The sequence below is a fragment of the Rattus rattus genome, chromosome 17 (genome assembly GCF_011064425.1).
Source record: "Rattus rattus isolate New Zealand chromosome 17, Rrattus_CSIRO_v1, whole genome shotgun sequence".
Lineage (NCBI taxonomy): Eukaryota > Metazoa > Chordata > Mammalia > Rodentia > Muridae > Rattus > Rattus rattus.
Window position 1 is genome coordinate 36,136,978 of NC_046170.1, and position 25,229 is coordinate 36,162,206.

General features: G+C 47.1%; 1 protein-coding gene across 1 annotated transcript; it reads left to right on the top strand.

The window, feature by feature from the left end:
• The first annotated feature begins 1,747 nt into the window (after positions 1–1,747).
• On the top strand, positions 1,748–12,494 carry Dynlrb2 (dynein light chain roadblock-type 2). The gene is made up of 4 exons (XM_032887710.1): positions 1,748–1,843; positions 4,474–4,549; positions 11,381–11,548; positions 12,260–12,494. The coding sequence occupies exons 1-4, from the start codon at positions 1,841–1,843 to the stop codon at positions 12,301–12,303; spliced, it is 291 nt and encodes a 96-aa protein (XP_032743601.1). The 5' UTR covers positions 1,748–1,840; the 3' UTR covers positions 12,304–12,494.
• Positions 12,495–25,229: the final 12,735 nt, after the last annotated feature.

The following is a 25,229-nucleotide window of genomic DNA, read 5'->3' on the forward strand; positions in this document are numbered from 1 at the left end:
GAGTTGAGGTGATTTAGCACCTACTGTGAGTTTAAAGAAAGGGGCAGGGATGGGAGGTGGTGGAGAGTGGAAAGAACTCCCAGTACCTAGGACAAGACAGAGAACGTGTCGGATTCCTCCAAGGCAGCTTATACAGCACCCTGGATATCCATCATACTCCCACGCCAAAGAGAAGGCATCAAACTTAAAGCAAGCTACCTCCCAGGAATCGTTGGGAGTGAAAGGTCAGTGAGGAGAAAATGGCGCATGTTTCTCCCCATTGATTTCCTATGCATGGAGTCAGACTTGACTGCTGGTTGGAAGTCACTTGATCCACTTCTTTCTTTCTGAGCTGTTGGGTTCTCCTGCCTGCGCCTCTCCAGCTTGAATCCTGCTTGCCTCGGATCACAGCTGTCAGCTACTGAACCAGGCTGGCATCCTGACTCCAAACCCATGCTATGCTGCAGCCCCCTCCCCTTTATTAAAGTTAATTGACATAACAGATAAGGTGCATGGCCAGCGTTTTATATGAAAAACAGATGGGTGTGTGAGGATTCAAGTAGAAATCTCCCTGATCAGAAATAGGAGGGAAGTGGGGAGAGGGGAGACAAAAAGTCAGGATTACGTAATTCAGCCAGAGAAGCTGCAAAGACCCACGTTTTTATTATTGCAAAACACTCTGGTGAATCAGCTGAGACAATGTACACACACACACACACACACACACACACACACACACACACACACCCCTCAGAAGAAGATTCCTTCTTCTACTACGTGATTGTTACTTTTAATTGTAATTGTAAAGGTGACACAATGTAGAATCACAGGGGAAGATAGTCTCGATGAAGGATTGTCTAGATCAGGTTAGTCTGAGGAAATGTCTGTGGAGATTATCTTGACTGTGTTCATTGACGTGGGAAGACCCAGCCTAAATATAGGAGGCACCCTTCCCTGAGCTAAGTACTGAATTGTATAAGGACTAGAGAAAAAGATTAGCCAAACATAGACTTACCTCCCTTCCCCCTCCTCCCTTCCTCTTTCTCTTTTGCTTTTTCTTACTTTCACTCCTTCCATCCCTCCTCCTTCCTCCCCTCCCCCTTCTCGCATTCTCTCCCCCTGCTGAGTGTGGATCTAACTAGATGCTTCAAGCTCCTGCCTTGACTTCCCACAAGGATTGCGTCCTGGAATTGTGAGCTAAACGGAACCCTTTCTCCTCCGAGTTGCTCTTTCTTCGGGTGTGTTTACCACAGCAGCAGAAATGACACTAGACCATCCTACACTGTCCAGATCACCACCCTACACTTTCTAGATCGGCTCAGCTCTAGTACCAAATTCTCAGAGATAAAATGAAATCGGCTGGTTTTCTGACATGAGCACCTTCCCTGAGTGCTACCAAATCCACAGCGTATTATCGTTTCCCACATAGAGAGTACTATATCTCACGATGGTATTATTTGCACCCATGTGTGTATCTTATATCTCACGTGGGGGCGGTAGAGTGGCTAGCTGCACTTGCCTGACTCCAGGGACAGGTGGCGGTCACATCTCCAGAAAACATGGGGAAGAAGGGAAATTGGACCCATGAGAGACCGCATCCTCCCGCGACCCCATCGCCTTGAGCTGCATCGGGAAGGAACGCCCTTGCCTGCCTTCTAGAACCCCTTTGCTAGGCTGCAAAGCAACCTGCCACAGGCAGGGCGGAAAAGTCGGCTGCAGAAACAGCATGACCGTTGCGCAGGCGCAGCCCATAGCCTTCAGGAAGCCACTTCCTGCCTGGTTTCCTAGCAACAGGGAAGCGTTGTTGACATCCACAGAAACTGCAGCTTAGGCTTGAGAGTGGAGCTGTCCCACCGGCGCGATGGTAAATCGGGGTTCTTATCTGGAAGGGCAGAGGGGGGAGACCCATGTGCACAGCTGTCCTGGGAGGGTCTCACCATGAACTGGATTGCAGCTGGAAGGGACGCTATTGAGAAACGGGAGGTGCTGAGAGGAATCCGGGAGCCAGGAAAGTTTGCAAAGAGAGATGAAGGCAGTGGAGAGAGAAAGAGCCTAGGCTGAGAAAGAATGGGACCGGGAGAACAGGAAAATGGGAAGGGGGTTGGAGGTGAGCAACAAACAAAGGGGGAAGAGGAGAAAATCGGGTGGGAGGGGTGAGGAATGGAGAGAGAAAGGAGGAGAGAAAAGGGGGGGGGGAGATGCTACCCTAACTTTGCCTGCACAGAAAAGGAAGGGGGGAGGGAGAGAAAAAAGTAAAGGGAAAAAGAAGGGAAGGAAGGGAATGGGAGAGAAAGGAATGAAGGGAAAGGAGTGGAGAAAAAGGAAAGGGAGAGGAGAGGAGGCGGGACAGGGTGTCCTGGGGACCCGGGGGTGGGGTGCAGTAGGAGTCTGAGAGTCAGAAGAGAACCACCTTGGAGGAGAGGAAAGGTCAGTGAGGAGCAGAGAGTGGAGAGGAGCAATGGAGGCAGAGAGGAGGAGGTCCGTGGCTTTGAGGAGTTGTACACTCCCCTAAGACGGTCAGAACTGTGCTAGTGTATGGATATTCTGTGCCAGACATAAGGAGACCTAGAAGTGCCAAGTGTCAGAGATATACCCCATGAAAAGATGTCTACATTTACTAGGCTTTGGGTTTTCTTGGTTGGTTGGTCGGGAGGTTTTCGTTTTTGTTTTGTTTGTGTGTGTGGTTTGTTTTTTGTTTTTTTTTTGTTTTTTTTGTTTTGTTTTTGTTTTTGTTTTTTTTGTTTTTGTTTTTATTTTGGTGTTGTTTGGTTTTTTTGTTTTTGTTTTTGGTGGGGTTTTTGATGTTTTTTTGTTCTGTTTTGTTTTGGTGTTTGCTTTGGTTTTGGTTTTGTCCCTGGCTGCGTATGGGACAAAACAAGTCCGTGGCACTATCAGATTCTTACTATTGCGGTCACCGGCAATGTCTCATTTTCCTTTCCAGAGGACACCTCAGGCTCAGAGCTTTTGTGGCACTGGAATGTAAAAATATGCTGTCTTCCTCTGTTTTTACAGTCCCTCTTGTTTGTGACAGGGAAACAGTTTTTATCCTGTGGTAGCAATGGTAGGTCTCCTCGGCAGATGGCATTTCTCCAAACTTTGGTTCATGGTGTAGTTTAAAGAACATACTAAACTAAGTGTTAATAGTGTCCATTGAGAGGAAAGCCACGAATCCAGCAAGGGAAAGACAAGGAAGGTGCTCACTCACATCCACAGTGAGTGCCAAAGGAAACCTGTCTCCGGATGAAGTAACGTAACGTTCACTTGTGAGATGTTGGGAAAGAAAATGATAGGATAGATTCTCATCACAAAACTTCCAGGCCAAGTGGGCCATGGTAACATCTGTCTGGAGTCCCAGCACTCGGGAGTCTGAGGCAGGAGAATTGCTGCAAGTTCAAGACCAGACTGAGCTATAGAGTGTGAAATCCTATCTAAAAAGAAAGAAAGAAAGAAAGAAAGAAAGAAAGAAAGAAAGAAATAAAGAAAGAAAGATAGATAGATAGATAGATAGATAGATAGATAGATAGATAGATAGATAGATCGATCGATCTCTATGAGGCTGGGGAGAGAGATCATTGGTTAACAGCACTAGGTCCTCTTGCAGAGGGCCCAGGTTCAATCCCCAGCGCCCCATGGTATCTCACAACTGTCTGTAACTTCAGGTCTAGGTGATCTGACGCCATCTTCTGGCCTCTGCTGGCCCTAGGCACGCACATGGTGCTCACACACACCCATACAGACAAGCATCCATACATATACAATAATAAAATAGATATCTAAAAGAAATGTAAATACTCACAATGTGCTGTTGGGAATTAGACGGCACAGGGAGCGGAGTGGTTTTGTTCATAGTCAGGTCCAAAAGGTGAGCATAAAGCCCACCTGTGAGTCCCAAACACAGACGTTCACAGCCTAACATCCAGCTGAAGCCGATACACGACCGGGGAACTCCAGCACCCTGCAGTAGAATGCCCTTTGTAAGTTTGGTTACCAGAATGAACCCCCAATGGGGGTAACGGAAGTGACTAAGGTGTCCCAGAAAGGGCAGCTTTTGGGCACTTGGAGGATACGGTGATGACCTATAAATATTTAAAAGCTATGACATATGAAAAGTTTTTTGTAAGTACGCAAATGGGAGCTGTTGAAAGATGGCCCGTAGCTTTCTGGGCAATGTAAAAACAAACAAACAAACAAACAAACAAATAAGTACTACCCTTCTAGCAAATAAGAACATGCAAGCTTTAGGGATTCCCCCGTGAGACTGTCTTCACCGGGGCTGAAGCCTGGCAGTCTATCTAGGTTATATGCAAGCTGGGACTTCTTACACAGTCCCCATAAGAGATCTAAGTTCCAAGCCTACCCTTTAAACACCCCAGTGTATTGTCTCCATCTCTCAGTTAAGGAAATAGGTGACTAATTGTGTTCCCAGATATTCTCTGTAGAGTTGATGTGACCATGGACACCCTCCTAGTTAATGCTGGCCCCGATCTCTTGCAGACAGAAGTGGAGGAAACCCTTAAGAGAATCCAGAGCCACAAAGGGGTCATCGGAACGATGGTGGTCAATGCAGAAGGTAACTCTTGCCACAGGCTGACTGGGCTCCACACACAGAGGCGATCCATTTGCTGTGTCAAGAGTGACAACATTTACATTAGATTCTGAGCTTAACACCATGTTTTGCCTGTGCCAGTTATTCATCAGATATCTATTGGATACCTACTGTATACCAGTCACTTAAGAGCTGGGGCCACAGAGACATTGTCTAAGACACACACACACACATTCTCTCTCTCTCTCTCTCTCTCTCTCTCTCTCTCTCTCTCTCTCTCTCTCTCTCTAACACAACATCTTCAGAAAGGGTCAGGGTTAGTGTTAGGGATACTCTGGTAATTAACATCACTTTGGGAGGGCCAGCAAAGCTCTCTTATTGAAGACATTATGTGATTGGTAGTTTGGTTTGGGCCTAATATTATAAAGGCTACAGTACAGAGAGAGTTCCAACCTTTATTTTAAATTAAGTTTCCTTTATCATAGTGAAAAAGACCAAAAACAAAAAACACAAAACAAAGCAAAAAAAAAAAAAACAAAACAAAACTCTTAAAAATCTATTTTAATAATAATTTAGTTTATTATTTGAAAAGTTCATATGTGTATATAATGTATCTTGGTCATATCTCTTCCCCATTTCCCCCCACTCCAAGTCTTCGTAGGACCCTCTGACACAAGAATTCATTTTAATAACATTTCAGGAATAGTCTTGTAAATAATGGGCGGGAAGGAACAATACATTGCCAGCTATGAAATGTGGATGCTGGTCCCGGACCCACACTGTCTCTGAACCATTCGTATCTGCACAGAGAGACGGCAAAGAGGAATCAGTGGGTAGAGGTGCTTGCTGCCATGCCTGAAGACCCGAGATTTATCCCCAGTGGCCAAGTGCCAGAAAGAGATAACTGGGTAACTGATTCCAACAACTCGTCCCGACTTCGACATACACACACGTACAGGAGGGACGCGTGCACACTTGCACTCAAGCATCTATCTATCCATCCCTCCCCTCCCAAAAAAGAAGACAGCATAGCATTTTCTCTGCCTACCTTTCTCTCTATGATCTGTCACAGTGACAACCTCTTAAAGGTTCCTGCTCATCCCTTTGCTAATCCGGGCATCTATAAGAGTGAGAGGTGCCAAAAATTCCATAGCATCCTCTGAAATAAGAGTAGTCACCTTGAATAATCATTTGGAATAATCACTTGTTTCATAAAGTGAGAAATAACCCTGCCAAATGCAAGCAGTGATGGGGTCTGCGCCCGAGGAACGAGGGAGGAAGGGCTAGGATCATCTGTGCAGGAAATGAAAAGCCGGACCATGTATTTCCAGGAAGCGGTCGACTCTTGGTGTAGTCCCTGGCTAAACGGGTTCTGCTTCCACGTATCTGCTCCCTGGTTTTGCACCCTGACTTACACGAGCTACCCGTGTGACTTAGCAGAGGTGCCTTGTGAGTTTCCTTTAGCCAGGACAACAAATACCACACACTTATTGGCTTTGGTGGGAAAGTTCTTGCTGTGCAAGCATGAAGACCTGATCCTCAGAACCCATGCGTAAAGGGAGATGTGATGGTTTGTATATGCTTGGCCCAGGGAGAGGCACTATGAGGAGGTATGGCCTTGTTGGAGTGGGCGTGGCCTCGTTGGAGTGGGCGTGGCCTCGTTGGAGTGGGTGTGGCCTCGTTGGAGTGGGTGTCACTGTGGGCTTTGCTTTAAGACCCTCATCCTAGCTGACTGGAAGTCAGTCTTCTGCTAGCAGCCTTCAGACGAAGATGTAGAACTCTCAGCTCCTCCTGCCCCATGCCTGCCTGGATGCTGCCATGCTCCCACCTTGATGATAATGGACTGAACCTCTGAACCTGTAAGCCAGCCCCAATTAAATGTTGTCCTTATAGGAGTTGCCTTGGTCATGGCCTCTGTCTACAGCAGTAAAACCCTAAGACAGTACGTGTAACAGTCATGTCCCTGGAATTCCAGTATTTGAGGAAGAGGAGACAGGGGTTTCCCTGGGGCTCCCTGGCCAGGCAGCCAGATGAGTTTGCAAGGTCCGAGTTCTCTGAGATAGAGTTTCAGTAAAATTAAGGTAAAATTGATAAAGATCCCAATGTAAGCCTCTGGCCTACATATGCAATCATGTGCACACAAACACATGTGTACACCGCACACTGATAAAAACCTTCTACAGGATGTCTCTACCTGGCAGGTTGAAACTGAGGCCAGCATGTCACTGGGTCACAGTCCTTCTGAGGACTCTATGGCTGGAGGCTTCCTGACCTCTTACCAGTGTCTTGGAGGTAGTAAAGTCATTGATTATCACCCTTCCATAGCAGGTCAATCTACAGACATGTTACTCTGCTATACCTATGAGGGCCTGCCCTTACCCAGTGTGGCTTCATTTTAACTGCTTGCCTCTACAGAGAACCCATTTCCAAACAGGCTCATCTTCTGAAGTTTAGGGTGGACATAAATTCCAAAGAGCACCTCAATCCAGTACAGTCTCCTGTGGCACCCAGGCCAAGGCTGCTAACGTGTTTCACTGCAATGCCTTAATCTAAAGCACCCGAGGGGGTGAGGTGCATTCGGTGTCTGACCATCACGCAATTAGCAGGGAGAAAAGATTTGGATCCAAGACCAAAGGCAGGGGATGAAGTAACAGGAAACGTTTCTTGGATCATTTATACAGCCAGGTGCAAACGAGTACTCCAAAAACGTGGGTAGAGAGAGGCTGGGGATGTCCCCCGTTGGTAGAGTGCCTGCCTCCCATGAGTGAAGCCTTGGGTCCGATTGAATAAATAGCATGGTGGGACATGTTCATAACCCCAGAACTGGGGAAGTGGAATCATGAGTTCAAGGTCATCCTCAGCTACATAGAAAGTTTGAGGCCAACCTAAGGTGTGTGATGCCCTACCCTGCCCTGCCCCCTGCCCCCCACTCCCAAAAATGCATGAGAAGAGTGAGGAGGGAAAGGGTCAAATGTTAGAGTGACTCTCCCCAAGTAGCAAAATCAGAAGTAAAGTTTGCTCTCCTGTACTTCTTGGTGATAATTTCTCAGGGTTTCTTGTTTGAAAGCAACAACTGCAGCAGCAACAACAAAATGGTATGTTTTGATACCATTAGCTTTTCTCTAACTTCAACTAGGATAATGTTATGTCGGGATTCGGGGCACTTTCCAAGGGTTGTGGAAACTTGGTTGAAGTCAAATTAACGTTCTCCCTCAAAATAAAGCAAGGGTTTTGGTGGTGAGATGGTTTGGTGGTGCACATGGTGTAAGCTGTGTGACCTGAGTCTAGCAAAACACTCAAGTGCCCTCAAGTGTAGCCGGAAGCAGCTTTGATTACAGTTCAGCTTCACGCCCCTGTAGAAGTCCTGGGCAGTTACCCAGGACACTGTTGCCACCTTCTTGTTCTCTGCCAGGGACTGCTGATGGAAACTAGTCAACAGTGCGTTAACATCATTGTCAGCTTGCCTTTGTGGTTAATTAAGTAGGGCATCATATGCCAGGTTGTGTAGTAAGCCTTTGGTTTGTTACTAAGATACGGGCTTCCTATGTAAGATGAGCAAGAGGACTGCTCTGATTGGTTGGTTCCAAGTGGTCGAGGTTTAGATGACAGTGGACTCTTTATTCACTTTAGTTTCCCATTTGGAAGAATGTTCACTGTAATACCAATAAGTAAACATCTACCTCCCGACCTCCCAAAGCTGTCACACATCCTTTTACACACAAACTTTTATGTGCAGGCTTTTGACTTTGAGTATCCTTGACACATCTAACAATTCACCATCTGAATATCATTGGATTCTTGTCAGCCATCCAGCTGACTCCTTTTCTTCAGACATGCAGTCTACCCACCAAAGCAAACACCACAGACCAAACTAATGACCCAGCTTCCTGGGACTGCAGATTTCATATTTCAGATGCCATAAATCCAACACTATCAAATTTTAAAATGGTCATGTGTTTCATTCAGTGAGCTCCAGCTTGGAAACGACTCCTTCCAAAACAAACGAATATGCAACGACAGGTTATGTGGCCTTGTTGGTAGAAGTCTCAGACTGGGAACAGCCCGAATGCCTGTCAGGAGGACATGTAGGTTACAGGTACAACAAGGCAGACCCTCACTACCTCTTAGACAAGATAGCCTTACGTTTTCTGGATCAAACAGTTTCCCAAAGGCCTTAAGTGAAAATATTAGGGTACTATTAAAGACTATACACACAAATATACATTCTTGAAGCAAGGTGGTGAACTGCCTGTCATTATATAAAAAAAAAAAATAGAGAACAAAGCAGTAGTCAGAATTTCCTGATTGTTTCCACAGTTAGATCCATGTATACTCTTAAATATGGAAGGCACAGAGGGCAAGGCTGGGAAGACACCCTCCCTCCTGGTAGAGTGCTTACCTTGTAAACATGAGGCTTTGATTTCCAATTCCCAGCACCACAGAAAGAAAGAGAGGGGAGAGAAGAGAAGGAAAGAAGGAAGGAGAGGGATGGAGGGAAGGAGAGGGTTAAACACAGATTACAGTAATCATGAGTGACCGTTCAAAGCAATTTTTAATCACTTTTTGGGTATTCATGGATGGCTGTGTAAAAGACTAGGACTTATGATTGTCTCTTGGGAAGGAAGTGGTTGAGGCCAATAGGATGGCTCAATGGTAGAGCACTCTCCTCGAAAGCAGAAGTTACTAAGTTTGATTCCCAGTGGATGTGGTGATGCTCACTTATAATCCCAGCACTGGAGAGGTACAGCCAGGAGGATAACTGGGTTTGTTGCCCAGCTGATACACCCTAACTCATGAGCTCCGGGACCAGTGAAACACTACCTTAATTTTAACTGGTACAAAGCAAGAAACCACTAAAGACTTCTTGGTTTTGGTTGGTTGGTTGGTTGGTTGGTTGGTTGGTTGGTTGGTTGGTTGGTTGGTTGGTCAGTTGGTTGGTCAGTTGGTCGGTCTGGGGAGCTGGGGACAGGAGCCAAGGTCTTACATATGTTAGGCAGACACTTTGCCACTGAGATGAATTCCCAGCCCCAACCTCCTTACTGTCTGCTTTTGAGAGTGAAAACATCCTCTTCTCACAGTTGTGCATGTGTCACTCAGAAAGGTGGGCTCTGTTATTTATTGACCTAAACTCTGGACAGACAACTGAAACAGCCTAAGCCTCTGATTCACAGTCTTGTCATCTACGCGTTGAATAACTTATTTGGGTTCTATTTCTTATCCTGACACTGAGCCATTCAGACTTCAATGGTTGTCCATGTTTAAGATATAAAACAAAACTGCCCACCCAAAAGGTCTGTGTAGACTTAGGTGCCTGCTACACCACTGCCCCCCACTGGCTGTAGATGCTTTGTGGCTTCTTGGCTGTGAAAAACAGACTTCCCTCTGGGGAAAGTGGCCAAGAACTAAAAGGACAGAAATTATGGTTTTGTGTGATACCTCATCGACAGAATAGGTTGCCCTGTGAATGATGAAAACCCCCTTTTCCTCCTCCTCCTCCTCTTCCTCCTCCTCTTCCTCCTCTTCCTCCTCCTCCTCCTCTCCCTCCTCTTCTTTTCTGTTCAGGAGATGGAAATTTAGTCTGTTTTAAAATCGAGACTGACAGTCTCCCGGAGTTTCAGGAAGACTGATAAAACTCTACAGTGGTGATCCTTTAGTTTTGAAAAATGCACATCATCAGTATTAGTTTCTGCAGCTATGTTTTCTGAAGAAAAACCCAAGGGCCTCTTTGGATTTTTATTGACTGGCCCTAATCCAGGTGCTTAAGGAATCTGACTACATTCTGATACAGTCTCTTGTCGTTATGTGTCCCTCCCTTAAGTGAAGGCACACTCTGAAATGGAATCCCTAGAGTTTCTGCCTGTGTGGTAGTTCTCGCCATGAAGGTTATCTTCGATCAGATATAACACGCACAAAGCACCTAACCTGGTCCTGCATAAGAGACACTGCTGCTGGGTGGCCCAACCAGGGCTCAATGGCCTTGAACTGAATCGACTCAGACTTGCATATTTGTCTGGCTTGAATCTTTTAATTAAATCAATAGATTTAATCTGTTTTAATATCATATAATACAGCAACAGAGTGAACAAGAGGCTAAATTTAATAATGTTTAAATAGAAAATAAGCACAAGCCAGGGACACCTACCCAGAAAAGTCATTCTCCTCGCTACCATATTGTTCTAACGTAAAATTTAAGGTTTGCAAAACACTGTAGGAGGAGTTAGAGATTTTGCAACACCCCTTCTGGGTAGACTCCCTGGTTTAGGCAGTGTTGTTCCTTGGTGGCTCTTCTTTCAAGGAAGCAGAAAAATTCCATGCTACTGACCATGTATTTCATAAGTGGGATGCCTTGAGAATGCATATGCATATACATGTATATGTATATATAATGCATATGTATATGTATATGTATATGTATATGTAATCAATTAACAGCTTCCAGATCATTTATGCATGAAATATTCACCACACATTCACTATTAAAAATGTAAAATACCAAAAGTCCAAGCAGTGCACTGATCTCATTATAACATATGCATAGGATAGGCGTGTGCAGTGATGAACAGTAATGTCCACGGCATTATCAACAAGGGAAGCTCGAGTGCTCTCACTTAAACGATGGGAAGCCACAGTCGAACCTGCAAACACCACCTGACTCAACTATATTTAAAAGTCCACATAGAGACAAAGAGATGACAGGACAGATAGTAACAACCTAAAATTGATGCCAGCTGGTAACAGCCACCATCTGTCTTTCCGCCTCTTGCAAGGATGAGTGACTCCCAGTAGGTTTCGCACTATACATATATGCCGCCTTTACCACCGGGAAAAAATAACCCCAAATTAAATCTTCCACAGGCATTCCAATCCGAACAACCCTGGACAACTCCACAACGGTTCAGTATGCGGGTCTTCTCCACCAGCTGACCATGAAGGCTAAGAGCACAGTCAGGGACATTGACCCCCAGAATGACCTGACTTTTCTTAGGATCAGATCGAAGAAACACGAAATCATGGTAGCCCCAGGTAACGGGACATGTAGCTTCCTCCTTAAAATGCTTCTCCGTTTTGCTGGCTTAAAGCCTTGTTTCAAAGACTGGGGGATTGTGGGATCTTGGCGGAGATGTGGATCTTAATATGTAACTCGAAGTACAAAGCTCTTTGATTGCAAAGACAAAGTTTGATTCAGAAGGGCCAAACTCAAAAGTGGTATGAAATTACCAAAATAATTTGGCCTTTGAACAAGCTGAATTTTACCCCCGTACACTTACTAGTTATCAAGACGGATGCTGGAAACACAGCACATGGACTTTGTGCATAGTGGCAGAAATGGCCTATCCTGGGACTAAAGTAGGAGGTATATCAAAAGCCTATCAAGTGTAACCTCCCGTGAGGTGAATGCGGCCAGCTGGTCTACTGGAAGACACAGCCGCAGGGTCACTTCCTTGGAGGAATTGTGTTCCCAGTGTTTCTGAATAACTGTATTAGTCACAAGCCCAGCAGATAGCATGTTATCACATCAGATGAACAGTTAAAGTTTTATGTTACTGCACATGAACACCGCTTGCTGAATGTTTATCCAAATTAGCCACGCCCAGGGACAACAAACAAATGAGGTCAGGAGTGCTGTGCCAAGTCTGGGTGCTTTAAATTTTCCAGTGTGTCGTGGGAATTCTGGTGTGGAGTCAGCTGAAGCGTTTGAGGGAATGAGTGAGTTAACCTCATGTTTCTCCCTAGATAAGGAATATCTTCTGATTGTCATTCAGAACCCATGTGAGTAGACCTGCTGTGGCCAACCCTGTTCTCGTCGATACCTGGAGGCCCTTCCCTCCTCTAATCCATGATATTGTACCCTGATTGAGTCCAGAGATGTGCTCTCCTGTTTGGACAATGGAACTGCTCTACACGATTCCCTAGTCCCTTTGGCTGTGTTGTGGTACTTTTGCTGTATAATAAACAAATTCTGCTATTACGTCCCTGTTTTTATATAACACACACACACACACACACACACACACACACACACACACACACACACACACACAAATTAAAAGCAACAACAACTACAGTATCCCTTGTTCCTGGTTAAAAAGAGCAGGGGAAACAGAGTGGTTCTCAAGAGAGGAAATAACTACAGCTCCATAGCTTTGTCCTTCACAGAATCCCTCCGGCTGCTTCCTCTGTTACTCCTGGCTAAGGGGACCAAGAGTAGATGTTGGGCAACGCTGTATATGCCACAAGACTGAGGATAACTCCAGAGAACTTTGTCTTTATTAATATTTAAAGCATTCACTAAATGCACTTAATGTAGCGGGTGGCCATGCATGCTCATACCCATGCAGAGTCAACAGTTACATTCTGCTACATGTGACTTATGCCCTCCCAGTTTTGTTAACCTTTTAACTTTGAGATAAACCGAAAATTCATACCAGGTAATAAAAAGCAGAGGTAGTGGATGCTCCTCCTTCCCACTCCTCCCTGAGGCAACGTCTTCCAGAACCCTGAGACCGTGACACAACCAGGAAGCCGAGGTGATTCATTCAAGAAAGAAAAACATTCCGTTCTTGCCTTGATTCTGCAGCCGTCTTCTGTACCCAGCCTCAGCCCCTGATCCATGACAGTACGAATCTGACCCCAACTTGTAGACGCTTGTCCTGTCAAGACCGTGATGCACATGGGGCGACTCTGTAGGTAAATCTCTCACGGCCCACTTTTCACTCAGGTTTTCAGATTTATGCAAAAAAATAAATAAATAATAAGCAAAACACTGCAAGGCCGACCTACAGATAGCGTCTTGACAGGTGTCCCAGTTTGGCCTTCTCGGGCAGCACATCCATGTTCCTGGCACCCCTCCGAAGCAGGCTAAGTGCACAGTAAGTCTGTTAGCTCACCCACACCCATAGCTTCTACTGGCATCCCCGGAGGCTGATGTGGCCAACACAAGTTGACAAAGACACAGGTAGAAAGGGGGCTGAGGTAGAAGCCTAAGGCTAATTTAGCTTAGTGTCCAAGTGACCTTAGGAAAAGAGACAGGTCCGAACGGACCATACCCAATGCCATAGTAACAAGGGACTCTGCAGCCTTACAGCCGAGCTCATCCAATGATGCTCGTACCCTATAGCATAAGGCAGCACCCCTGAGAGTGTATCCCGCCCGTGAATATTTTTAAATGCCCTCCAAGTAACAAACTGAGCCTCGGGCTGAGACCCCTGCCACAGTGGTCAGGACCCAAAGTTTCGAAGCCACCGGTTCAAGATCCTGCCCATTGAGGTCCTTTAATTTGTGACCACCGTGAGCTTTGGAGCTTCATCTGTAAGACAGGATAATCAGAAGACCTCGCTGGTCTGTTTCTGGGAATCACCCGAGCCAGTGCAAATGAAGCAAGAACTGGGCAACATTTTCTCGGCTGCTTCTCAACAGTGGCCCTCGGGGGAGTGGCTGAGAGGGGTGACCACGATACAGCACCAAGCTCCGGTGACTGCCCTGAGGACCTCACGTCACACACAGGTCGGCCATGTTACAAGCAGAAGACCAGTGCTCCCTTCAGAGAGGAGAAAAATAAGAGCTGTGGTATACCAGATACTCAGCTCAGGAATGAGCAGGCACAGAAAAAAGAAATTGTTAGGTCTGATGGACGAGCCATTCCCCATACCTGCCCCCACCCCGAGTGTGTGTATGTGTGTGTGTGCATTTGTGTGTGCAATTGTGTGTGCAGTGTCCTCTATCACTGTAAACATTAGTCCTTCAAGCCAGGGTCTCTCTTTCAATATGGAGCTGGGTTTTGGTCCAGCAAATCCCAGTCATCTTTCCCTATCTGCATACTGCAGTGTTGGTTATGGATTACAGACTATGCCCAGCATTTTACACGGGTGACAGGGATGTCCTCAGATTCATGTCCTCAGATTTGTGCTGCAAGCACTCTTACCGATTCAACTCCTCAGTCCCACACATCCTACTTTGAAGCACTCTAAGATTACACGTTACTCAACGGAGATCCTTGTCATGGGCAAAGAGTTTTCCTCCTCCTTCATCCCAATAAAGTCTGGGTAACATCGTACAGTACATATCCATTCCTGGACACCTTTGGGAACTATCTTCTGATAATTCAGCATACACAGGATCTTACAGAATCCGAAAAGCAAACAAATCCATTAATGGGGAGAATGGTCTTGTTCCACTTAGATTTGCAAAATTTCAAAGCTGGAGAGGACTAGAGAGCTCACCTGCCCTAGCCCTTGGTTCCCCAGGTAAGGATTTCACCTGAGCCACATCCAGGTGTCCTTAAGACATCAGGTATGTGAGCTTGACATGGTCTGGATATGTGGAATTTGTACACATGCCCTTTATTGGGGCACTCATGTGAGATCCCTCCACAGCCTCCAAATTGCTTTCAGAAGGTACAGAATAACATGTTGTTTTAAAATATACCAGAAGTAACATTTGAATCCTTAATCTCTCATCTGCGCTCAGTTTCCCAGCCCACCCAGAGCTCATGAGCAGATGTGTAGCTGAATGATAAAGCCACTTCCTTCTGCTGGTCCAGGCAAAGATTTCAAGCCCCCTTTGAGACAGAGTGGGATGAAATCTCTGGCAAGTGCAGATGGCACCACTGCAAATGCCAGGGCCCCATGTGGGCTCTGTCTGGGGAGGAAGGCCCTCTGTCCTGCTGGGCAGGGAGCCTGCAGAAGCCTTCCTAGATTTGCATCCAGAGTCAACTATGACCCTCCATCTGGGCAGAGACTGTGGCAGGGAAACACAGCACTTACCAGAGCCAACGGCAACCGAAGTGGATGTGGTCGTGTGGAATTTGTACCATGTCTCTGTTCCAATGCATTGAACCCCCTGCTCCCTCTTGGATTCACAGCAGCTTAGGGTAATGAGCTACATTTCAAAGACGACTGCACAAAAATCCTAACAGTCCAGATCCATCCCAAGCCACTGGTGACTGAGAAACACAAGCCTGGGCTCATGCTGGGCCTCCTTTTAATCCAGCTAGCTGTATATTTTACCTGAACAACAGGAGAGCTGTTTACAGGGTCTCTGGAGAGACGGATCCCAGCCGTAAATATTAACAATAATGGACCTCAGAATCAAGCTTAACAAGCCAGTTAAGAACACACGTGCACAGCATTAGCACCACACACCCCAATCTTCATCTCTGAAAAGCAGGGGCATTCCACTGGAGGCTCTTAGGGATCTGCCCAGAGCTCTGAGACTGTCTGTCTTCTTCTAAAGCCAAAATGGCCAGAGGGTGTGCATGTGCACATGAATGCAGATGCCCATGGAGACCAGCAGAGGGCAGCAGATCCCTTTGAACTGGAGTTCCAGTAGCTAGTTGTGAACTATTCTGTGTAGGGATAGCCAAACTTGGGTCCCCTGCTAAAGCACTGGGAACTCTTAACCCCTGAATTATCTCTCTATTTCCCTTTCCTCGGCTTTCAAAAGATATTATAATTATCCCCAATCATATGTTCAGCACAAAGCAAAATATCCTCGTCCCCCTGTTAGAAAGTCACATGATGTCCTTGAATGGGAACTGGAGCATGTGCAGATGAACTGAATATATTTATTCAATATTACTTGCTCTTCTGTTTTCAATGAGAAAAATGTGGGTAATACTTGGGGCCACAGGAGTTTTCCATGTGGTGGGAAAATCTCCAAGTAAGGACTTATCAAAACTAAACCGTGGTTCATATCCTGAGAATGGAGGGGATCTCCAGTCTTCCCTTCACGCAATTCCCTCTGATAACGGAAACTCAGAGGAAGCTCAGAGATCTCTGGACAGTTTGGGATGTTCAAGGCTGGCAACACTCTGTTAGACAGGCCGTGGGGACTTGACCCATGTTTCATGAACGTCTCCCTGAGGAGATAAAGACAGACCCCTGCTTCCCTCAGACAGAGCAACCCTGACAGGGCAGAGTGCAATCCCAGCAAAGCCAATGTGGGAAACCAAGGGATTTAAAGAAGTTAGTCACAGGGCAGGAGTGAGGGATGAGGGTCTACTTACAGAGCAGGGGAGAGGAGTTACTGAATAGCAGCATGGGTGAGCCCCAAATCAGACACATCACAGAATCACCCCAGTATGGATGACTTCCTCATAGCTGCGTAAGTTGAATCCCCCTTCCCTCCAGCTAGCCTTCTACGCTCTGTATCTAGCACCTTCTGAGAACAGGAGAGAACGTGAAACCACGTGCCGCTTGGTCAGAATAACACACAGCTGTTGTGGAGATACAAAGCGAGTGCAGGTAATCTCTGGGAGGGTCCTCGTGACACCCCTACCTATGAAGAAAGTTCAATACTCAACAGGTATGCTTTGGGGGACTCTGGCAAGTATTCATGGAGGTTCTGATGGAGGTGATAATGGCTGTTCCATTTGGAGGACATGGTCATGTAGACAGACACCTGCACCAAACCATTCCTTAAACTCAGAGGAACGTAGAGAAGCCTTCCTACTTCCTCTGGCTTCAGACCCCATGGAGACACCCGGCCCTCCTTTCCTGTCAGTATACATGGCCTCAGGGGTGTCTAGATGGGCGTCCTGAGTCCTGAACCCTGGCCGCATGCAGAACTGAGAAGCTCTCCCTCTTTGCTCGCCTTGACAACATGAGACACAGCAGAGCTGAAATGGTGTGGCAGCCAAGTCTTTGTTACTCAGCAGAAGAAGCAAGGGCTCCTTTTTTATCTCAGGTTCATGTCTGCAAAATTGGAGAATGTCCACTTACAGTGGCCTTGAATTCTGATACAGTATAGATGTCAGTTTTTAATATGAACCATGTACACCCATGGTGGCCCTGATTCCTGATATAGTGCAGATGTCTATCGCCCTCACCACTACCATCACCACCATCACCATCATCATCACCACCATCATCACCATCATCATCACCATCACAACCATCATCACCACCACCACCACCATCATCACAATCATCACCATCACCACCACCATCACCATCACCATCACCACCATCACCATCACCATCACCATCACCATCACCATCACCATCATGAATTAAAAACAAGTTTACCATAATAAAGTTCCATACTATGTATCCCTGTCGCCTCCCTGCTCCCCTTTAGCCATATGCACTGATGTAGGCCCTAATCCTATAAAGTATACGGTTTTGCACAACTCCTTGGTTTACAGTTTAATAAGCATCTTCTTATTCTTACCTAGAATCCACGCTGTCTTTTTAAATATCTAAAAGCAATTTAACAGCCAGCACAGGATCAAGAGGGCAAATCCTGCCCCAATGAGGTCAGTAAGAGGATGGACGCATTCCTAACATTTAGATTTAGAGGAGTCAGAGGGGAAGTCTTCCTCGTGGCCGTGCCAGCACACAGGCACCTGCTGGGAACAGCCATATTTCCACAAGGTGCAACAGAGATGCTAGCTCTCAGAAGGAACGAGCAGAGAGCAATGCAGAAGGGCGGAGCACACCCGGGCTCTCCCTACTTTCTAGCTTCTCAGATGCACTTGACCTTGATGTCATGAGTTGGCCCTCCAGCTTTACATAAGAAATCCTCCCCGTGTGGCATACGTTTCTAGGGTGGATTCTGTGGCCCAAAAACTATCAGGACCCTAACTAACAATGCCATGTCTGGGGCAACCTCCGGCTGCTTTACTCAGACACAGCCAAGGAAGCAAACTAAGCCTAGCAGCTCTCCAGGACGAACGCATTAGTCAGAGACCTGAACAGATGGAGTGTGGTCACCTTCTCCCTTGCTCCAGGATACACCCTGTAGCTTTGCTTGACAGGAGTGGAGTGATAATGAACCCTCCAGGAGGCAGAACTCCAGGGACAGGTTGGGACTGAAATGTGTCCCTCACTGGGAAACAGGCTTTATTGTTTTTAATCAAGAAGCGACCTCTGCCTCCATCAGTAACTAGAAAGATTAGATGGAGAGAAAGCAGCCAATGTGCTGAATGTTTGTTAAACACAAAGAAGGCTGAACCATCCAACTTACATTCTGCTTTGTACCTTTGAAAATGTCCATTCCTTTATTTCCTCTCCCTTCATCATGTACAACTTCAAGACTTGCTCACTGGGTGCCTCAGACTCTGACCGCTCTCGGCAGACCCAGACGTCATTCGGATGCATTCGATCAAAACAGGGCAGGTCATTATCAAGAGCATCTAGGGTGATGGGGAGCCACATGGAAAACAAACAGCTAGAGAAACACAAGGCAGACTCCCTTGGCTTCTCTTCCTGTCCCTGGTCCCCATTAAGCAATGCAGTGCAGAAGAAAGAATACTGTTGGGTAACCAAAGAGGTCTGTCTACGTTTGTCTCCCAGCATTGCTACTGATAATTTTAAAAAAGTGAGATTAAAAAAAAAAAAAAACCAGGAAGACAAGAAACAGCACCTGACATTAGTTGATCATCTAATGTGAGGTGGCCATGTTGGATTCATACAACGGTCCCATTACGTAGACGAGAACAGGGCTTGGAAAAGTCCAAAGGTCAGCTGAGCTTTTCCGCATCAGAGGAGGCTTCCAAACTCTGCTACTCTAGCACCTTCTCTGTTTACCTTTACCTCACCCATTCACCAGATACACGGCGAGGCCATTACTACCCCCATGTCCTCAGAATCCTGGTCTCAAAAGCATAGACCATAATTCCCTCATGGTCGGTGATTATGAGATGTGATGAGGTCATACAAAGTACCTGGCATGATATAGATGTCTTGTTATTATCTACACTAATATAGGTAATAGGCATCTATACTATACCAGAAGCCAGGACCACCGTGGGTGTATATTGTTCATATTAATGATTGGCATCTATACCACATCAGAATTCAAGGCCACTGTGAGAGGACATTGTTTACGTTTTCAGACAAGAACCTGAGATAGAAGGAGCTCTTGTTTCTTCTAGTAAATAGCAGAGACTTGGCTGCCACGCCGTTTCAACTCTGCTGTGTCTCATGTTGTCAAGGCGAGCGAGCAAAAAGGGAGAATTTTAATATTCTGCATGTGGCCAGGGTTCAGGACTCAGGACATCCATCTAGACGGACAGCATGTTTGACAGCTGCCACTGTTACTGTCCTGTGGCCATCGTGACGAACCCCTAGAGAACCAGCCACGCGGTGAGTGTAAATGAGACCAGCGTCACTGTTTTTTTATTTAACACTTTTTCATGAGGTTTATCCTATAGGGCAGTTACTCCTGAACGTTTCATCAATGCCTCTCAAGTCCCAGCAACCAGCACCCCGTGTGGTCAACAAGATGTCAGTTCTCACCCCAGTACCTGGCATGAGGACCTGGCAGGTGACATGCTTAGTGTCTGGACAGTCGACATCTCGTCCCCACCTCATTGTGAATACACACCGATTCCCAGTTCCCAGGGTTGGTTGGAATGGGGTCCACTACGGTAGTGAATACCCTTGCAGTAAGCCTTGTCAGCTAAATCTTTTAAGCATACACAAGACTGGATTCTGACCTCCGGAACCAAGAGTGTTCCCTTCAGATTGCAAATTGAAAGGAAGTCACATGGATTCCCAAGGGCCTCCTCCTGCAGCTTCCTGGGGCCTCCTCACCAATGCCAGGTGAATGAAAGGCCAGGCTCCTCACAAGAGGCTCTGGGATTCTCCGCTGCACCCTATTCAGAGCGTGCACAGAAGGCTTGAATCAGAACATGCAGACCTCTAGGGAATGGAATGGCGCCAGTAGCATCATTTTGTAATAGCCCCATCCGCCAGACTCTCTATCCAGTGTGAACTTCATGTTGTTGGCCAAGCCATCATCTCTCAGAGGGGCGGGGGTGGGCGAAGGTTGGTGTCTAGTGTCTCCAGGAAGAGAATGAATAGCAGTACGCAGCAGCGAGGGCAGGAGTGTGGGAGAGGAGATGTTATCTGAACACGTTTACCTGCTCCTGCCAAGCCCAGCAATTTCCGGGAAAGGCAAACAGAGATTATTAGCCATTTATGAAATCCTCGAGTTAATAAAAAGAGCTGGCTCTGGCTGAGGATTCAAAGGCAAAGAGGTAATGACTTTGTAATCAGAGGATTCTGAACCAGGTGGCACCACGTTCCGCAAGCACGCAGGCAGAGGTTACCGTACACCGACACAGTCGGCGCCCAGGAGCCGAGACACGTGATCTCATTCCTGACCCCAAAGAGCTCCTGGTGTAATAATAGGGCTAGGCCTGCGGTGACCTACATTTCCAAAACAGTGAAGTGACCGTTGCGAAAGATGCCTGGGGGCGTGGGGGGTTGGGGGAGCACATGCATGGGGGCACTGGAAGGTTCACCCTGCCTGTGGTGCTAAAGAAGAGCGATATCCACCAAAGAGCAGACACACCTGAGCTGGATAAATCAAAGGCTGAATGGCAGTCCGCGTGGGGCACATAAAGAGCAATTCTGTCAAAAAGAAGAGCAAAGCTACGCCCGTGCTTTCCAGACCTTGTTTCAGAGGTAACAGCACCGGTTCACAGGGAACCTTGAGCAAGCATCCACCAGGCCTCTCCAGGAAGCACGGCGGCGTCCCACCTCCTTCCATCAGGTTCTTCTGCTTCTCGGCATCCCATGCTTACACACCGTGGTCTAAATCTTAAAGGGCGTCCCATGGAATCCTAGGACCAGCCAGGTTTAGGGTGCCATTGAACTGAGCAGTACAGACTCCGGAACGGCTGTGAGAACAGCCTCTGAAGCTCCCACTGCATGGTCAAGTTGGATGGCTTTATTCCTTCTTCAGAAGCATTGGAGGTACCTCCTGGGAAGTAGGTAGGGGTATAGTCAGGTGTGAGGGTTTCCATTCTCTTCACGCAGGGGCCTGACAAGCAAGATTCTATCATCTGCCCACTGTGTGAGGCAGAGCCTGGGCCTCTCACAGGTCTGGCATTCAAGGTACATGCTCTAGCCATGTTGGGCAAACTTAAAATAACCTTCTCCTTCTGGCTTCCAGCTTAAATCTGTTGTTTAAACTAATCTACTCCAGTGTTTTCAGTGCTGTTTATCTAAACAAGAAGCTAGGGGTTGGGGATTTAGCTCAGTGGTAGAGCGCTTGCCTAGCAAGTGCAAGGCCCTGGGTTCGGTCCCCAGCTCCGAAAAAAAAAAAAAAGAAGCTAGGGTACCTCCTTAACAATAACAACAAACCAGGTCCAGACCCCCGGAATCAGGACTGTTGTCTCTTGTGTCTCTCGATGCTAAGTGTGGACCTTGGGTGAGCAGTATCCTGAGGACCTGTCACCTGGAAGCTTGTCATAAAAGCAGAATCCTTGGGCTTGGGAGACGGGTCAGTTAGTAAGGATCATTACTGACTCAGAGCATGAGGACCCGAGTTCAATACCCAGCAGCCATATAAAATGCAAAGCACAGAGTTGCAATCCCAGACCTGCGCAGGTGCAGATGGGAGGATCCTCTGGGCTTATTGGCCAGCCTAACTTAATTAGGGAGCTCTCAACCAGTAAGAGATCCTGTGCCAAGGTGGCAAGTATGAGGATAAAACCTAGGTTGTCCTATACCTCCACAAACACATGTACATACACATGCAAGTATACCTACACATGTAATGTGTGAATGCATACCTACATATATGTGTGTGTGTTGCATTCACATCTATATATGCACATATGTTCATGTGCACCTACACATACACACACACATACACGAATGCACACATACATACACACCCATACTAATAAACATTTTAAATTCAGAAATGAAGAATGCAATGACTCAGAATCTACACTCATTTCCAGTGAAGTTTGGAAGCCAGTCCAGATCATCAAATACCCTGGAACAGGAGGGTTGCGACAAGGTGAAGTGGCATGCTGTTTAGCTCCTGTCAACCTGACACAAACTGGGTCATTTGGGGAGGGGGAACCTCAATCGAGAGACACCTCCATCAGATCAGCCTGTGCACCAGTCGGCAGGGACATTAATGAACGATGCAGGGTAGCACAGCCTGCTGCGTGAGTAGTCCTGGGTTTTATACAGAAGGAGCTGAGCAAGCCATATGGGTAGAGCGTCCCTCCACGGTCTCTGCTTCACGTCGCTCATTACACCAGCCTCTGGCCTTGAGCTGCCCTGACTTCCCTCGGTGACCGACTGGAACTTGCAGGAAGAAACAAACCCTTTCCAGCCCGGGTGGTTTTGGTCAGTGCACTACCACATCCATAGACAACAACTCTGGTTGACACCGCAGCTCCGCCTCTCTTCTTTCTACAAATTCCTTCTATCACCAAACCCAGAGGTACAGCCAATGACAAAGAACCAGGAGTGGTAGCTCATGCCCGTAGTCCCAGCACTCAGCAGTCAGAGGCAGGTGGACCGCTGCAAACTCAAAGCCAGGCTGGTCTACATGGAGAGTTCCAAGCCAACCAGGGCTGCATAGCAAGGCTCTCACAGAAAGAGAGGGAGGAGGAGGAAAAACTGTTAATGCAAGTGTGCTCTAGTGGATGGGTTCATCCATAGTCTACAGGATCCACATCTCCCAGACAGTTTGTGTGCCAAGCATCCGGTGAGGTGCGGAGTTCCCAGGGTGTGTCTGACTCCAAGTGAATCAGTCTCTACCTAACATCTCTGTAACTGTGGCTTTCACCCCCCCACCAACCCTCTTCCTCGGCACTGCTCTGTGCATAGTGTGGTGGCTCAGAGCATCCTAAGCCAGGGTGACAGAACATAGACCTGTCATCGCAGCAGGAGGACCAGTCTTTCAAGGTCATCCTGGCCTGTGTCAGCTACTGTCCCACCCGGGCTATGCAGTCTCGAATCCACCACCAGCACAGGAAGGTTAGACGTTTGTTCCTTTTTCTGGTGCTCAGAACATCACAGACACTTCCTCTAAGAGACTTGGAAAAGGCAGGCACTACCTACCTCACTTGCTCCCCCCCCTCCACACACACACACACACACACACACACACACACACACACACACACACACACACACACACACACGAATCCCTTTTCCAGGGCCGCAGCTTTCAACTGTGAGGTTCCACAGAAATTGGTGGAAGGAAGACCTTCTTCCCTATTTTTTCCCTTGTCCACCTCCAGAAAGACTTCTAGGTACAGCTTCCACTGGTCACTAGGAGTAGGAAGGCACGTCTACTCAGACAAGTGTGGCAGCCCTTGATTGAGCTGCTGCTCACAGGACTTCCTCCTCACACAAGGCAAGCTTTCCCTCAGCTAGCTCTTAGACCCCTGTGCAAACAGCTATCTACCCACTAGCTGGACACTATCTATTCACTGCCACAGGGGCCCAGAGCCTGGGCTACATCCTAGGTTACTTACTAATCTGACCTCAAAATAGCCTTGTCAGGCGGGTCTCCTCATTGCCACTCGCCCAGTCATGAAGTTGATTTCCCGATGGGTGCTGTCACCTTGCCCAGAGGCCTGGCGCTGACTCAGAGCCACCTCTGCACTAAGCCTGTGCCCAGAAAAATCCCATCAGATACAAAATAGACCAACTAAGTGTGAACATATGCCATCCCTTTGCAGGTAAATAAAGACACGCCCTAAGTAACAGGCTTACCTGTGAAAAGCCTCCACGGCCCAAGTCCTTAGAACATCTGGACTCCTTCACATTCACTCACTCAGACCCAGCCAATCCAGGGTGAGTTTGATGCTGTCAGTGCTGTCAGGGGCAGTCACCCCCACGGGATTGTGGCCCCAGTACACCTAGAATCTGGGTGGAGTGTGTGTGTGTGTGTGTGTGTGTGTGTGTGTGTGTGTGTGTGTGTTAGATTCTGAAAGATAAACATAGACACTAACCACAGTCGTTTCTTGAGTGCTTTTGTGTCGCTCTCTCTCTCTCTCTCTCTCTCTCTCTCTCTCTCTCTCTCTCTCCCCCTCCCCCTCCCCCTCCCCCCTCTCTCTGTATGTCCCACAATATTCTAGGCTGATGTTGACCTCTTTATGTAGTCAACAATGATCTTGAATTTCTTTTCCCCTTTCCACAGGACTCTCTTTCTCCCCCGGTTAAAAAAAAAATAGATTCAATATATAAAGGTGTTTTCCTACATATGGATCTGTGTACCTAGCATGTACTTGGTAACCATGGAGGGTAGAAGAGGGCATCCGATCTCCTGGAACTGGAATTACAGCTGGTCCTGAGCTGCCTGGCACCAGTTCTGGAAAATGAACCCTGAGCCTCTCTCTCTGTAAGAGCAAGTTTCTTTCAACCCCTGAGCCATCTGTCCAGCCCTGCCCTTGAGTTTCTGACCCCCATGCCTTCACCTCCATAGTTACAGGTCTATGCTGCCACATCTGCGCTTTGCATGATGGACTCCCTTCAACCATCCTGTTCACCCACACTGTCTATGGAGTAGATTGTTCACTCTTATGGGCACTTGTTACTTTTTAAAGCAAAGGAAATACTTTTTTCTGGAGCAAAGTTTGTATCTATTTCTGTCAGCCTGGAACTTGCCACATTTACCCAGGCTGGCCCTGATTGTGATGACTGTCCTGCATACAGATGGCTGGGCCTACAGGCATGAATACGTCGATGGAAAGAAGTAACCGAGAGGAGCTGGTGGGTTTTGTTTATTTGTCTTTGGTTGTTTGGTTTGGTTTGATTTTTTGTTTTTGTTTTGTTTTCGTTTGTCTTTCGCTGTCCTCAGACAGCTGCAGTGCGGCAGTCCTAGAACGGTAGAATCAGGCATTGGAATCTGGCTCTGCGCATGGCCTCCTGCCTCCTCGCCTCACCCTTTAAAATGGAGACCTCCCTACCTTTCCGAAGCAGACATGAATAGATCCCACCTC